This window comes from Agelaius phoeniceus, assembly GCF_051311805.1.
Source record: "Agelaius phoeniceus isolate bAgePho1 chromosome W unlocalized genomic scaffold, bAgePho1.hap1 SUPER_W_unloc_1, whole genome shotgun sequence".
In the NCBI taxonomy this organism is placed as follows: domain Eukaryota; kingdom Metazoa; phylum Chordata; class Aves; order Passeriformes; family Icteridae; genus Agelaius; species Agelaius phoeniceus.
The window spans coordinates 10,123,658-10,140,595 of record NW_027509866.1 but is presented as its reverse complement, the minus strand read 5'-3'; the positions used below and the strand labels follow the sequence as shown (position 1 = coordinate 10,140,595).

Genomic DNA, 16,938 nt, shown 5'->3' with positions numbered 1-16,938 from the left:
CCGGGAGGATTTTTTTGGAGCGTGTTTGGAGCCGGCAGATCCCGGACTCGAGCCCCGGATATCTCCGGGCTCCCTAAGAGGAGCTTTTTCGGGGGCAGAGGAGCCGCGATCGCCCCTCGGGAGGGTCCCGGGGGTTCCACGTGGGGATGGCCCGGTACCGACGGGGCGGGACATTGGTTTTGGGGATCCCCGTGAGAGCCGGGGCTGTGGAACGGGGGACCCCCGGGGCGGGGAGAGGGGAAGGGGCGATACCGGAGCTGGGGCACCCCCGGCAGCCCGGAGATGAGGCGGGGACGGGACCCCCTGACCCTGACAGGGGCGCGTCCTGGGGTGACTTCATGATGCTCGTGCCCCATCGGTCCGTTTAGCCCAGAAATGAGTTCTGCACCTTTAAGGCTGGTTCTGAGAGCCAAGGGGAGGAGGAAGAAGCTGCAGTTTGTTTTCAGACACTGCACTCACTCCTCCACATTCCAGCTCCTGGATGGACAGAGGGCGGGACAGAGCTCTCCTTTGCTTTTAGTTAGTGTTTAGCTCTCTGAGGCAGAGAAGTTCCCTGGACTGTTGTTTTTCTTTTTCTTTGGAGCTGTTTAAACCTGCTCTGGACTGAACAACCAGAACACCACCGGCAGCTCCCACCTGTGGCCCACCTGGCCAAGCCTGGGCCGTGGCATTTCCAATACAGGCGGGACTGATAAGAGACTGATAAGAGACTGATAAGACACTAATAAGACAGTGACTGAGCCAAGCCCCAGCCCAAGGAAGGACTTTTGGAGTGTGTCACCTATTTTCCAATAGCAGGAGGTTTTATTGCTTAATATTGTTCAATTTTTGTGCTGGTGAATGCTATGCCTGTTAAATAAAGTGGTTTTTTAACTTTTTTCCAAGGAAATATTTTCCCGAACAGGCTGAGGGTGGGGCTGCTGAATCTGTATTCTAGAGGAAACTCCTTTCGGGAGTTTTCAACCAAATTTGCCCTAAAGCAGGACAGGGTGGTGGGAAGAGGGGGGAACCCCAAGTGGCTGGATTGAGGGGAGCCTGGAGAGAGGGACCTTGTGACCCCAAAATCCGCCTGCATCCCTTAGCAGGACCCTGGAGAGGGAGGATCCCCAGGACCCAGGGATCCCCAACAGCCCAGAGACAGGGGACCACCAGAACCCCAGAGGGATGAGACTGGAAATGGGACACTCCTGGTGGCGCTTTTTTTATACACTCTTGATTTTTGGAGGTTATTATGGACATCAGGTGACTTCTAGAGATGGACTTGGGCAAGAGGAATCTCCAACCGAAGGCATTCACACCTTGTTTCTCCCAAATCAGTATTTTCCCCAAACCTTCCCACAGTGACATCCCCTCCTGTCCTGCTCTGGGTGAGCTCAGTCCCAAACCTGACCCTGATCCTGGTCTCAATCTCACTCCGTGTTCAGACACACTCACAGTTCTGTATTAAATCACATCCTAGTCCCAGACTCATCTAGCCCCAGACCCAATCCCAACCCCAGCCCTAAAGCCAATCCCATGTCTAGCCTTAACCCCAATCCCAGCTCTAATCCAAATCTCAGCCCCAACTCCAAGCCCAGCCCCAATTCCAGCCCCTTCCTAAATCCTCAGCCCCAAACCAAATCCCAGGCTCAGCCCTTCTGGGGCTTTGGGGGTGTCTCTGTCCCTGTGCCCCCGATGATGTTTGGGTGGGGTCCCAGCAGGGCTGAGAGGGACAGAGACCCCCCCGGCCTCCCCAGGGGTGAGAAGGTGGCAGAGCCCCCCCAGCCCCGAGCAGCCTCAGCGCTGAGAGGGACACAGAGCCCCTGGTGCCCAGCCCTGCACAGGCACTGCCTGAGGCCAGAGGGATGGAGACCCCCCGAGCATCCCCCAGGGCCAGGGGACAGAGAGCCCCGAGCATGCCCTGGGCTGAGAGGGACAGAGACTGCCCCGAGCACCCCCTGGCACAGGGGAGAGAGGGAGGGAGACCCCCCAGGCATTCCCTGGGTGAGAATGATGGAGACCCCTGGGGAATGGCCTGGGGTGACAGGGACAGGGACACCCCTGGGGAATGGCCTGGGGTGACAGGGACAGGGACACCCCTGGGGAATGGCCTGGGGTGACAGGGACAGGGACAACCCCCCAAACCCCTCCCAAGCATCCCCCAGTGTGAGAGGGTCAGTGACCCCTTGACCATCCCCAGGGGACTGGACAAAGTAAAGTTGTTTCTTGACAAAAATCAAACTTAACCCTACAGAAAATGCCTTGAATTTGCTCTTCCCACAAGTCACTTGTGGTGAACACACAAACAAATCCCAAAGTTCAGTAAACTCACAGTAGAAGCAATTTTGTGGCAATTCCAAAATCCATTGGTCCTGCGCAGCTCCAGCTCAGCTGCTGGCACATTCTGATAAAAGAAACGTGGAAATTCGGCCCAATACATTGCGATACCTCTTTTATGAAAAGATTATGAAAAGGAAGGGAAAGCTCTGTGTAGATGCCACAAAGGTGACAGGGAAAGAGAAAAAAATTATTCTTAGATTTGGCAAAGCCCCCGGCCTGTGAAAGAGAAAAGGGGGGAGAGCAAGGGAGTGACAGGGACAGAGACCTCCCCTGGGGCAGGGCAAGTGTGACATTGTCCCCTGTGTGTGTGGCCTTCCCGGGGTGGGGGTTTTACACCTGAGCCAGTTTGGGTAAGGGGGGTGGTGTTCACCCCCTGAGCAGGGATTCCCCCACTGTTTCAGGCTGCAATGTAAGATGGAACCAAATGCATGTTTTCAATCCCCATCTTCATCAACTGCTATAAACAGGTGGGGCAGTGTTCTTGATCTCTTCCATGACTCAGCCCTGATAACGCCCTCCAGGGGAGATATCTTCTGGGAATGGGCCATTGAGTGTCACTGCAGGACTGATCAAATTCCATCCTCCCATTGTGGGATGCTCCGCCCAGGGGGAGGATCCAAGCATTCCTACCTGGATATAAGCTGAGCCTTGCAACACCAGGAGCAGCTTGCCTACTGGATTCCCAGAGGACAAGAGCTCCAGAACCACCACTGGACCTTCAGAGGAAGACCAGACCCTTCTACAGGATCACTGCTTTGACAGAATCACGTTCATCACTCCACAGGACTGCAGCCACCATTTAATGGGACTGCTGCCACCACCCTGAGCAGCAACAGGGTATCAGGTTATATCCTGACTCTGTCAGTTTAAGGCAGTGTTTCTGCATCATTGCCTTGATCTTCATTTTCTTATTAAATTGTAATCCTGGTTTAGACCCTGCCCAGGTTTGCCTTCAAACCAGTACAAAATTCAATGTACTTATCCCTTGTTTTCTTCTCAAAACAGGATTTTCCATCCCATAATCTTGGCCAGATGGAGGAGGAGGCTGTGAGGAAGAAGAAGGTGCCCCAGGAGCCCCGGGCAGGTGAGGAGGAAGTCAATGCCCATTTCCCCCTCTCTCCTGCTCCATCTCCCTGCCCAGCACAGCCCCCGGCTGCAGGACAACCCTGCTGCCAACCCCGTCCTGCTGGGGATGCACTGGGGGGATCTCCTTCCCCTTCCCTGTGGCACGGAGGCAAATCCCATCCTCTCCTTGGCCTTCCTCCCCCAGAAAAGGAGCTGAGGATGGAGACTAGGGAGGGCAAATCCCTGTGGCAGAACCTTATGGAAGAGGCCATTTTAAATGGCTCCACAGTGCAGAATTCCAACGTGGAGGACAAGTCCCAGAGATCCCACAGGAGAAGGGGCTCCAAATCCAGCCCAGGGTGCTCTGAGGAGGAAAGACCCAGCCTGAGGCAGGAGGGTGGACAGAGCTTCAGCCAGAGCTCAGAGCTGGTGGTCCATGGGCAGCTTCATGATGGGGAGAAGCCCCACAAGTGCTTGGAGTGTGGGAAGAGCTTCAGGCAGAGCAGCACCCTGATCAGCCACCAGATGATCCACACTGGGGAATGGCCCTACGAGTGTGGGGAGTGTGGGAAGGGCTTCAGCTGCAGCTCTGCCCTCATCATCCACCAACGCATCCACACTGGGGAGAGGCCCTACGAGTGTCCTGAGTGCCAGAAGAGGTTTCACACCAGCTCCAGTCTCCTCTGCCACGAGCGAATTCACTCAGAGGCGAGGCCCTTCCGCTGCCCTGACTGTGGGAAGGGCTTCAAGCACAACTCCACCCTCCTCACCCACCGGAGCATCCACAATGGGGAGAGGCCCTACGAGTGTCCCCAGTGTGGGAAGAGCTTCACCAGCAGCTCTCATTTGACCAGACACCAACGGAGCCACCAGTAAGGGAAGCCTTGCAAACGCCTCGATTGCAGGAACAACTTCATGAACCAGCTTCATCCCCCATTAGAGGACCCACATTGGGCAGAGTCCTGGGGATCCGTGTTCCCCACGATCCATGCTGGGAAGACACCTTCCCTTTTCCTGCCCATGACATGATGTGGGATTGAAGAACGTGAGGGTCTGGCCATGGCTATGATATTACATTCACTCCCACCTCAGGCCATTGCCAGGGGCAGGAAAGGGACTCTCTCTCTCGCTCTCCCTGAGGAGAAGGGTGTCCTTTCCAGACAGGGGAAATTGTGGATGGGAAGAGACAGTCAGTTGTGTTGTAGTTTTTTCTGTAAACAGTTTTATTTATCCCTTCTGTTATCAATTTTGTTTCTGTTCCATTTTTTCCATATCTCATTGCTGTTCCCAATAAATTGTTCTTATCCCAGCCCGGGATCTTTGCCTTTTGTCCTTTCCATGGGAGGCGGGAGGGCAGCGAGGGCAGCGCGGTTTTAGCGGGAGCAGGAAATTGGGGAATCCCATTCCTGAAGCCCGGCCCGTGGAAACCGAGCATCCCAGCTGGTGGCAGCCCTGGTGGCCATGGCAACCACCCTGGCATGGGGTCTCCATGGAGTTGCCAACAGACTGAACACAGCAACAGGGGGCTGGTGATGGTTGCCATGGAAACTGACCATAGCAACAGGCTCTTGGTGATGGTTGCCTGCTAAGGATCAGATTTGTCACAGGCCCTCAGAGGGGCTCCATGGAGACCTCCCAGGGCTTTCTGGGATGGTAAAGAGCCCTGATGTCAGAGGCAGTCACAGGCATTCCATGGTGACGTCCCAGGGCACCTTGGGCTGCAAAGGCACCCATCTGTCACAGGCACTCACGGGGGCTCCACAGTGACATCCCAGGAGTCCCCAGGCTGCCAAAGAGCCGGGATGGCCCAGACACTCACAGGGGTTCCTGTGATGGGCACAGTGGGAGCTTCAGGCAACATTTATTAGAGAAGCTCCTGTTGGGTCACAAGGTGCAAAAAGGATCCCCAATAGGCCCCACATATCCCCAAATGTCACCGTTGAATCAGTGTTCCGTGGTTTCTTTCCAATGGAAAACAACCATCCTTATCCTCCAGGTGTCCATGTCTGAAATTGGGATTCCACCTCCAAAATTCTGGATATCCAAGGGTTGCTCCCAGGCACAATCTCCTGTACCATCAAGCCTGGCTGGCCTTGACCTCTGGTGGCTGCCCCTGCAACACTGGGGCTGGGTCCTTCCCTTCCTATGGAGATCACTGGGACACTGTGGGGACCCCATGGAACCAAGGGGATCATTGTGGCACCACTGGAGCCCATGGAACCAAGGGGCCATGGTGACCCAGCGGGGCTTCATGGAACCCAGAGACCATTATGGCTCTGTGGGGCCTGATGGAACCATGGAGACCATTGGGACCCTTCAGGGCCTGGTGTCACCAAGGGGGCATTATGACACCTCAGGGCCTCTTGGAAGCAAGGGACCATTGGGACACTGTGGGGCCCCATGGAACTGAGGGAACATGGAATAGGTCTGGCTGGCTTGGCCTCCCAGGGGTCCCCTGAGAGGTCTGGCTGATGTTTTGATGTTAAGGGCTGCCTCTCATCAGCTCCTGGAAAACTGGGGCTCTGTGCTTTTCTTGCTATGGAAAAGAACTGTCCCCCTTTTCCGATGCCCATTGCCAAAATTGGAACTCTCCCTAAAGCAATTCCTATATGCAAGGATTTCACTCAGAACAAAATTCTGCTTGCTCTGGCTGGCCTTGGACTCTGGTGGCCACCTCTCATCTGCCCCTGAAACTCTGGGGCTCTGTTCCTTCCTTCCTATGGAAAGGAACCGGCTTTCATGTCCAGGGACCATGGCCAAAGTTAGAATTTGGCCTCTCAATTCTGTTTATCCAAGGACTGATCTCAGACAAAAGTAGCCAGGACAGACAGGTCACCCTTGCCCTGTCCTCTCGTGATTTTCTTAGACCTTGAGCTGAATGTTTTCATTTGAAAACATCTTGGATAGGGCACAGAGATCTCCCAAGGAGGTATTTTGAAACCTCGGGCACATGAGCACTACATATGGACAAAGGAGCTCTGTGCTCTGTGCTGTTGTGGTGGTTTTGCATCACAGAAGTGATGTCCTAAAAGAAGTTGCTAGCAGTTTTCTTCCATGTCTGACAAAAAAACAATCAGTAATTATCTTTGAGAATTGACAATCTGTTAAACCACTAAGGGAACTGTACACGCCTCTGTGAAGACACATGTTAAAGATGGGAAAGCCTGGGAGGGTCTCTTTCCCTTCTGGCTGGCACAGAGGTAACAAGGCTGACCCGGCCCCGTCTCAGCCAGGCCGGGCCGGGCGGCTCCTGCCGTGGGGCCGGGCCCCTTCCCAGGGACCCCGCCAGGCCCCATCGGCTGCCGGGCAGGGCAGGGGAGGCCGCGGGGCCGAGGCCGGGCCGGGCCATGGCTGCAGTTGGGAACATCTGGGCCCTGCTGAGCCCTGCCCCGCCGCCTGCCCGGGCCCAGCCAGGATCCGCCGGGCCCCAGGAGCAGCCCCGGGCCGGGCCGGCTCGGCCAAGATTCTGCCACCCTTGGGCTTCAGCCGCAAGCCCCGGGCAGGGGCAGGAGAAGCCATCGGCCCCAGCCGTGCTGCTGCTGTGCTCTGGCCTGGCTGCTGAGATCCTGGCCCTGCCCCAGCGCGGCCCATCCTGACACAGCCCCAGCGCAGCCGCTGCAGAAACCTCCATCGTAAAACAGCTCCGGCCGCAAGCACCGAGCCCGGCCGGGGGCACGGAACCATCTGCAGGCCCCGGGTGAGATATGAACTCTTTCAGTGCTTCCATCCTCCCTCCAGTGAGAGAAAAGGACAAACTGCAGGCACACAGAGGAACAACATGAAGACACCGAGGTCACTGAAGGGGAAGTTGAGCCTCAGATGGGAGGGATGAGGAGATGCCTTGATCTTGCAGCCTGAAATCCTCTTGAAAAGCTATGGAGAAGGATGTAATTGATACATAAGACTCTCTTTTTCCCTATAACTAATTGAAAATATGGGGAGATGACCTGTTCAGCAAAAACCTCCATGCTAAAGTAGGCAAATGTTGAAGTAGCTGTGATCCCATCAGAAGTTTAAAGAGAGAAAGAGAGAAGAGTGGTGAGATCCTATGCCCTCAGGGAGAGACGAAGAAGATCTCTGTTCTCAGAGATGAAGATGATTTCAGAAATAGATGAAGAGAATCTTTGCTCTTGAACAGCTCATCTTTAAACTAATACCCCATAAGCTGACATGGCCCATAAAAACAGCTGTGGGAAAAGCTATGAAAAATGGGAGGGACTTCACAATTGCAGATTTTCTGGGCAGCTGCTCTTCGTGGCAATTGAGAGCCACGAGCGAACTTTTTCCTTATGGAGAAGTCTCCATAGCATGAGAGACTCCTCTCCCTAAGTGAACTGCACAAAGACTGTTCTAGATGGTGTAAAGTGACTGAAACTTTCAGGTTTTGTCTCCTTGCATTGTCAGTAAGAAAGAAAAGGTTGTAGGGAGAGGAGAAGTGTTCAGATTCTTATTAATCTTTCTCCTATTTACTGGTAATAAACTTTTCTATATACCCTTTTAAAATTTTGAGCCTACTTTTCTTTTCTCCTAATCCTATCTCACAGCAGGAAATGAGTAAATATATTCCAGTGAGTGCAATGGTAATTAGCCAACATTGATCCCACTGCACTAATAGATGCATTGGCTGAGAAATCTCAAATTAGCAAACCAAAATCACTCCAGATAGGTTCCTGATAAACTGCATTAGAGCAGAGGGAAATCAAGGCAGAGCCATGGTTTGTCAGGACTTGCTGCATCCTGATGAGCCCTGTGGTGCATTTGGAGCTGAGCCCTGGAACCTCAGGGCCTGAGAGGAGATTGCACAAACCTTTCCAGGAGTCAAAGTCAGAAGAAAACCCCAAAGTGTCTCAAAGCATGAATGGGTCCCACTGAGGTCCATCCCCAACACAGGCTTCTCATGGACATCTTGGAGGAGAGAATTGGAGGCCAGGATTAACCAAAAACCTCTAAGAGTCTCAATATGGAAAGGAAATTCCAAACTACCTTTAAAATTTTGAGCATCTCAAAGCATTAATGAGCCCCACTGAGTGGCAGTGCAAAGCTCTCAAGGGACTCGTTAAAGCCGTTAATTGGGGCCATGATTGCACAAACCTCTCACAGAGTCTGTATCAAAAGGGAAACACCAAGTACCTTCAAATAACTGGAGTACCTTGAAGCATTAATGAGCCCCACTAAGTGTTGTTAATGACAAAGCCTCTCCAGGGACTAATTACAGCAGATAATTGGAGCCATGATTGCACAAACCTCTCAGAGACTCCAAGGCAAAAGCCAAAGCCAAAGTCCTTTGAAAAACCTGCAGCCCCTGCAGGGAGCATGAAGGAGCCCCCAGGGCCATTGCTGAGCAAGGCTCCCCAGGGACTCCTTGCAGCAGATCCTTGAGGCCACTGAGATGTGGGCTAGGGGGGGATGCTGAGGGCAGCACAAGGGGCTGACAGTGCCCAGCCTGGCTGGGGCTGTGCCAGGAGGCCCCAGGGCCTCAGGACAAGGTGTCTCCTCCCAGCCCTTGCTGGCACAGACCCTGCTGTGCCCCAGGGCACCAAGACTTGGCTTCTCTTTGTCCCCACCTGTCATCACTGCCTGCAGTTCTCTGCTCTGCCTGGGGCCTGGGGACACTTGCTCAGTCGTGTCCCTCTCTGGGACCCATTAAAAGTCCAAGAAACTTTGGAGTTGGATTCTGCCTTGGAGTTCCCGAGAGGTTTCTTCAGCTCCCTCTCAGGGACTGATGTTCAGGGCCTGAGCACAAAGGCCCAGAGGCTGATTAAAGTCCTTGTGCTGTGTCTGTGCTGCTGAGCTGGGCTGGGCTCCTGGCACAGAGGCAGCTCCTGCTCACCAAGAACAGCTTCAAAAGCAAATTTCTCTTGATGAGCAGCTCTTGTGCCAGCCCAGCAGGGCTGGGGCACTGCCTGCAGCCAGCCTGGGCACAGCAGAGAGGCACAGAGAGCTTCAATCAGTCAGGGCTGGGAAGGGGCTGAGAAGTGCCTGGGGCACAATCACTGCCAGCCCTTGGCACAGGAACCTCTGGCTGCAGGACAATGCAGCTGCAGCTCCTGGAGCCATCTCCTCAAGCTGGAACATGCCAATGCCTGCAGGGCCTGTGAGTACATTCTCTGCTTGTCTCTTGTGCAGAGCAGCCAGGGGTGCCCAGGGCTGTCCTGCAGAGCAGGGTCCTGCAGCCCAGGGCGCTGTGCTGGGGCAGGGACTCTGCTGCCTGCCAGGGACAGCTCTCAGCCAGCCCTGGCAGCTGCTCCCAGCACTGGGGGACAAGATCTGGCTGGGAGGAGACAGATGGTGAGGCTTGGGAGTGTTCTCCTTGTGTGGGGAGGATGCTGCATTGTTCAGGAGTGCTTCCAGCATGGCATTTAACTGCAGAACATTTTCAGGTAGATTATACAGGGAGCACAGTAAGGCAGGGGCTGCATAAAAGGGAAAATCCTGCTTTTTATTTTACTGCTGTGGGTTGCCTGGATGGGAAACTGCACATAGATATTCATTGCTGAGTTCAGGTGGAAAAAAAAAATAATTTCTCTCTGATCTGAATAAAGCAGGCAATGACAGAAATCAGAACAGAGCCCCTTTAGAGGCTGCATCAGTGTCACTTTTCCAGCCTCCTCAGGTTTCCTCTGACGTTGCCATCAGAGCCTGCAGAGCCAGAGCTGCCCCTGGGCAGTGCCTGAGCTGGGAGGGCTCTGCAGGGCAGAGCTGAGCCCCCAGGGCTGGGCTGGGCTCTGGCAGCACTGGCAGGGCCCAGCCCTGGGCACAGGGAAGCAGCTGCTGGCAGGGACAGCTCCAGGCAGCAGAGCCCTGGGCAGGCAGTGGGGGGAAAGTGCCCCCAGGCTGTGCCGGGATATTTCAAGCCCTCTCCAAACCCAACTATTCCATGATTACTTTTCTAACATATCCCCATGCCAAGACAGAAGAAATGTCCAACAGCAGCTGCATCAGGCACTTCCTCCTGCTGGCATTGGCAGACACGCGGCAGCTGCAGCTCCTGCACTTCTGCCTCTTGCTGGGCATCTCCCTGGCTGCCCTCCTGGGCAACGGCCTCATCATCAGCGCCGTAGCCTGCGGCCACCACCTGCACACGCCCATGTTCTTCTTCCTGCTCAACCTGGCCCTCGCTGACCTGGGCTCCATCTGCACCACTGTCCCCAAAGCCATGCACAATTCCCTCTGGGACACCAGCAACATCTCCTACAATGGATGTGCTCCTCAGCTCTTTTTCTTTATGTTCTTCATCTCAGCAGAGCTTTTCCTCCTGACCATCATGTGCTACGACCGCTACGTGTCCATCTGCAAACCCCTGCACTACGGGACCCTCCTGGGCAGCAGAGCTTGTGCCCACATGGCAGCAGCTGCCTGGGCCAGTGCCTTTCTCAATGCTCTCATGCACACAGCCAATACATTTTCCCTGCCCCTGTGCCATGGCAATGCCCTGGGCCAGTTCTTCTGTGAAATCCCTCAGATCCTCAAGCTCTCCTGCTCACACTCAAACCTCAGGGAACTGGGGCTCATTGCTGTCAGTGTCTCTTTAGGTTTGGTCTGTTTTGTGTTCATTGTTTTCTCCTATGTGCAGATCTTCAGAGCCGTGCTGAGGATCCCCTCTGAGCAGGGACGGCACAGAGCCTTTTCCACCTGCCTCCCTCACCTGGCCGTGCTCTCCCTGTTCCTCAGCACTATTATCTTTGCTCACCTAAAGCCCCCCTCTATCTCCTCTCCATCCCTGGATCTAGCCCTGTCAGTTTTGTATTCGGTGGTGCCTCCAGCCCTGAACCCCCTCATCTACAGCCTGAGGAACCAGGATCTAAAGGCTGCAGTATTGAGTCTGATGACTGGATGGTTTCAGAAACATTAAACTGCTGGCCAATTTCTGTAAATCACTTGTAATAAAAGGCATCTTGGATACTTCTTCTCGGCTTCATTTTGGAGGTTCTTTTTCTTTATTTTACTTTTTTTTAAATGTTGTCCACCAGGTATGTCAGTGTTTGTGCCATTTCTCATTTTGTTTCTCTCCACCTTCCCTGTGGCCAGAGACTGCGTCAATGAGGGGCTGCGCTCTTGGTGCCTTTAAAGGAGCTAAAGGATCTCCCAGCAGAGTTTTCTGCAGAGATGCCCTTTTGTTCTCTTCTGTAGAGCTGCAGCAGCAATGTCTGTGTGCAGAGCTGGGGCAGATCAGTGCTGGCCCAGCAGCTGTGCCCAGCAGCAGCAGCAGCAGCAGCACTTGGTGTTGCCAGTGCTGCTGCCGTGGCCCTGCCCCGCTGCCCTGGTGGCCCTGGTGTTGCTGCAGGGCCTGAGTGCTCTCGGGGCCGGGCACAGCCCTGGGGGTGGCAGTGCCGGGGCTGCAGCAGGGACAGGCCATGGGCACTGCTGGGGCAGCGCTGACGCCTCAGGCCAGGCCCTGGGGGCTCCAGGCTCCTTGCCCAGGCTCTCTCAAGAACACGGCCAGGCCAATGCTCAGCACAGAAACCCCCGTCAGCAGCCCCAGGCTGGCCGTGGGCGGGCTGGGGGCAAACAGCATGGCTGGGGCTCTGCACGGGCCCTGGGCCAGACGGGAAGGAGCAGCAGAGCAGGGGCTGATCCATGCCCAGTGCGCTGCACAGCCCAGGGCAGCGTCCCAGAGCGTCCTCATGCAGCTGCCAACAACATCCCCCCTCTGCAGCCCTGGCCTCTCCCCCAGCTCACACAGGTGCCCCATCCTTGCAGGCACAGGCACGGCAGCACTGCCTCAGCAGCCCCTGTTTGCATTGCACACAGCAGGGCCAGCACCCCCATGCTGTTGCTGTGGGGACATGAACCTGAGGGAGCACAAATGCCATCAGCCCCTGGGGCCAACAAGGCCTGCGGGACACCAGGGAAACCACTCAGCTTTGTCCTGGCCTCTGCACTCAGCCAGAAAGTTTGTTCCCATCAGCTGGGAGTTTCCTGTGCCACTGCAGACGCTGTTGCACAGAGCCAGGGCTGCCTGGCAGCCACCCCCAAACTGCCCTGACCATTTCCTTGGCTTCTCTTTGCTTTCTTTACTATTCACTTGTACAAATTTCTTCTTCCTTCCCAGCCCTGTTCCCTGCCCTGCAAACAGCCCATTCCTGTTTGCCCTTTCCTCTCTGGCCCCACTCCCCATTGCAGTTCCTGACTTGGCCCCATGGGAACGTCCCTTGGGCAGCAGGATCATCCTACAAGTGCTGCAGGAATTGTCTGCAGGCTCCTGCAGTGCCTGCTGCTGCTTCCTTGCCAGAGGCACCCCAGGCCAGCGGGGCACATCTGGGCTGCTGTGTCTGGCTCTGGGGCTCCCTGTTCTGGGCAATGAGGAGGAGCTGCAGAGGCTCTGCAGGACTGACAGGAGGGGCTTTGGGGCTGCCAGGAGAAGCTGAGGGACCTGGGCTGCTGTAGCTGCTGAAGAGGAGGCCCAGGGCTCATCCTGCAACTGCTCCAAGGGTGCTTTCAGAGAATTCAGAATCAGCAAGGCTGGAAAAGACCTTGGAGATCATCAAGTCCAACCTGTGCCCTGACACTGCCTTGTCTCCCCTGAGCCTCCTCTTCTCCAGGATAAACAACCCCAGCTCCCTCAGCCACTCCTCACAGGACTTGTGTTCCAGACCCCTCCCCAGCCTTGTTGCCCTTCTCTGGACACACTCCAGCCCCTCCATGTCCTTCCAAAATCGGGGTGCCCAGAACTGGACACAGCACTCGAGGTGCTGCCCAATCATTGCCGAGCAGAGGGGAAGAATCCCTGCCCTGCTCCTGCTGGCCGCACCATTCCTGAGGCAGGCCAGGAGCCATTGGCCTTCTTGCCCACCTGGGCACACTGCTGCCTCATGTCCAGCCTGCTGTCCATCAGTCCCTGCAGGTCCCTTTCTGCCTGGCTGCTCTCCAGCCACTCTGTCCCCAGCCTGTAGAGCTGCAGGGGTTGTTGTGGCCAAAGTGCAGGCCCCAGTACTTGGACTGGTTAAACCTCATCTTTTTTGGATTTGGGCCCTGGATCCAGCCTGTCCAGGGCCCTGTGCAGAGCCCTCCTACCCTCCAGCAGATGCACACTCCCAGACAACTTGGTGTCACCCCGGTTCCATGAGGCCCTAGAGTGTCCCAATGCTCTCCATGATTCCATGAGGCCTGCCAGTGTCACAATGTCCCTTTGGTTCCATGAGACCCCTTGGAGTCACAAAGTCCCTTGGATCCTTGGGCCCTGCAGTGTCACAGTGGATCCTTGGTTCCATGATGTCTGGCAGTGCGGCAATGCTCTCCTTGGTTCTACAGTGGCACAATGGCCTCTTGGTCCCAAGGGCCACCATGGTGTCAAACATGTTTCCTTCATTCCAGGAGTCCCTGAGGAGCAGCCCTGGCCCCTTGGTTCCATGGGGCCCTGCAGTGTCACAATGGCCCCATCATGACACCAGGTCCTGCTCTGTCACAATGCTCTGCATGGTTCCACAGGGCCCTGCAGGGTCACAGTGGCCTCTGTGGTTCCATGAGGCCTCAGAGTGCCCCAATGAATTCCTTGGTGCTGCAGTGTCACAATGGAGCCCTGGTGACACAAGATCCTGCAGTGTCACCAGGGACCCTTGGTTCCATCAGGCTCCACAGTGTCACAATTGTTCCCTCCTTTCCCGGAGTCCTTGCAATGGAGCAATGGCCCCTTGATTCCATTGTCCCCAGGCTCTCCCAAGGCTCTCCTTGGTTCCGCAGAGGCACAATGGCCCCTTGGTTCCACAAGGCCCTGCAGTGTCACAGTGGCCTCTGTGGTTCCACTTGGACCCAGACTCACCATGGACTCCTTGCTTCCATTCAGCCCCACAGTGTCACAGTGGCCCCTTGGCTCTGTGCTACCGTGTCATACACAGTGTCACCATGGTCCTCTTAGATCAGCCAGACCTGTCAGGTGATCCCTGGGAGACCAAGGCAGCCATACCTATTTTGTGTTCCCTTGCTTCCAAAGGGCCCTGCAGTGTCACAATGGCTCCTTGCTCCCATGATGTCCTAATGTGTCATAATGTCCCCTTGGTTACACAAGTCCTTAAGGATCTTAATGATCTCCATGGTTCCACAAGGCCCCACAGTGTCCTAATGGTCTTTGGGTTCCATGAAGCTTCGCTGTGTCACCATGGCCCCTTGGTTCCATATGGGTCCAGTAGTGCAACAATGATCCCCTTGTTTCCAGAAATTCCCGTAGTGTCACAATGTCTCCTTGCTTCCATGAGGCCCTGCAGGGTCACAATGTTCCTTTGGTTCTGTGGGGCCCCACAGTGTCACAATGCTCTCCATGATTCCATGGGGCCTTGCACTGCCACAATGCTCTCCATGGATCCACGGTGCCCCGCAGGATCACAACGGCCATTTCGCTCCACGAGGCCCTGAAATGCAGCAATGGCCTCTTGGTTCCACAAAGCCCTGCTGCTTCACACTGGCCCCTTGGGACCATGTGGCCCAACAGAACCACAATGATGACCTTGGTTCCACGAGGCCCCACAGTGTCAGAGTGGCCCCTTAGATCCATGGTACCCTGCAGGGTCACAATGGTTGCATGAGGCCCTGAAGTGTCACCATGGTTCCACAGAAAGGAAAGCACGGAGCCCCAGTGTTTCAGGGGCTGATGAACAGCAGCCACCAGAGGCCAAGACCAGCCAGATCTGTCTGTCCTGGCAGCTTTCATCTAGGAGCAACATAACAATAAATATCTTGGATACCGTATCTTGGATATACAAATTTTGGGGGCACAATCCCGATTTTAGCCATGATCATCTGGATGAGACATCCAGTTCTTTCCCATAGGATGGAAAACACAGAGCCCCAGTGTTTCCAGGGCAGATTAGAGGCGGCCACCAGAGGCCAAGGTGAGCCAGGCCTGTCTGTCCTGGCAGCTTTTGTCTGGGAGAAACTCTTGCATACAGGGTATTTTTGTGAAGTACCAATTTTGGCCATGGGTGCCTGGGCAGGACAGATGGTTCTTTTCTATCTGAATGAAATCTCAGAGCCCCAGTGTTTTGGGGACACATGAGAAGTGACCTTCAACATGTTCAGGTCAGTTGAGCTAGTCTGGCTAGGCGAACCAAACCTGTTACCTGTTCCCTTGGATCCACAAGGCCCCTCAGTGTCATAATGGTGGTGTCATATTGGATCCTTGGTACCATGAGGCTCCACTGTATCACACTGGCCCCTTGTTTCCATGGGGCCCTGCAGTGTCAAAATGGTTTCCTTGTTTCCATGGAGCTGCACAATGACACAATGGCCCCCTTGGTTCCATGAGGCTGCAGAGTGTCTCAATGGCCTCTTGATTCTTTTGCGGTCCTCAGGATCCCAGGGGCCCCTTGGCTGCAGGAGGCCCAGCTGTGTCACACTGGCCCCTTGCTTCCATTGGGCCCCAAAGCATCACAATTGTCCCACTTTTGCTTCCATAAGACCTCACCGTGTCACAGGGGTCTCCTTGGTACCACAATATCACAATGGACCCTTGGTTCAACAAGACCCTGCAGTGTCAAAATTATTTCCTTGGTTCCACTTGGTCCTGCAGAGCCCCTTGGTTCAATGAGGCCTTGAAGTGTCACAATGGGCTTCAGTATTCCATGAGGCCCTGCAATGTCACAATGAAATTTTGGTTCCATGGGGTCCTGCACTGTTCCATGAATCCTTAGTTCCATTGGGCCCTGTAGTGTCACAATGGACTCCTCGTTCCATAGTGCCACACAGTTTGACAACTGCCCCTTGGCCTGCCAAGACTCCACATTGCCACAATGGTTCCTTGCTTCAATGAGGTCTTGTAGTGTCACAATGGACTCCTTGGTTCCATGGGGACACAAAGTGCCACGATGGCTCTTTGGCTTCATAAGGCCTCAAAGTAAAAATTGCCCCCATGGTTTCACAATGCCATGCTGTTTCACAATGGACCCTCCACTCCATGATGCCCCAGAGTGTCACAACAGCCTCCTTGGTTCTGCACTTTAAGAATGCCCCCTTGTTCCCTTGGAGCCCCACAGTGTCACTATTGTGCCCTTGGTTCCATGAGGCCCTGCAGTGCCACAATGGTCCTTTGGTTCCACGAGGTCGCATGTGACACAATGGTCTCCTTGGTTCCATGATGCCCCGGGGATAGCATAGCAGTGGTCTCCTTGGTTCCATGAGACCTTGCAGTGCCATGATGGTTCTTTGGTTCCATGGGCCCCCATGTGTCATAATGGCCTCCTTGGTTCCATGATGCCCCGTAGCACAGCAATGATCTCCTTGGTTCCATGATGTCCTGTAGCACAGCAATGGCCTCCTTGATTCCACGGTGTCAGATTGGCCCCTTTGTTCCATGGAGCCCCACAGTGTCACTGTGGTCCCCTTGGTTCCATGAGGCCCTGCCGTGCTACAATGGCCCCTTGGTTACAATGGGTTCCAAAGGGTCATAATGTTCTCCGTGGTTCCATGAGAGCCTGCAATATCCATATAGACCCTTGGTTCCAAGGGGGCCCGCAGTGTCACAAGGCTGCCTTAGTTTGACGAGGCCCTGCAGTGTCGTAGTGGCCCCTTGGTTCCATGAGGCAAAGCAGAATCAGAATGGCCCCTTGGTTCCATGGAGCACCA

General features: G+C 54.9%; 2 protein-coding genes across 2 annotated transcripts in view; both read left to right on the top strand.

The window, feature by feature from the left end:
* The window catches only part of LOC143692503 (uncharacterized), a 92,807-nt gene that overhangs the window by 46,438 nt on the left and 29,431 nt on the right, over positions 1-16,938 (top strand). Inside the window, exon 4 of the mRNA XM_077172737.1 lies at positions 3,811-4,043. Within this exon, the coding sequence (XP_077028852.1) occupies positions 3,811-4,043 (233 nt within the window). The remainder of the gene's footprint in view (positions 1-3,810; positions 4,044-16,938) is intronic.
* LOC143692423 (olfactory receptor 14J1-like) lies at positions 10,304-11,236 on the top strand. The gene has a single exon (XM_077172656.1). It carries the CDS (start codon positions 10,304-10,306, stop codon positions 11,234-11,236), a length of 933 nt encoding a protein of 310 aa, XP_077028771.1.

Bases quoted from the DNA above. Each gene is read 5' to 3' on its own strand.
- LOC143692423 (XM_077172656.1), top strand. From the start codon at position 10,304: ATGTCCAACAGCAGCTGCATCAGGCACTTCCTCCTGCTGGCATTGGCA.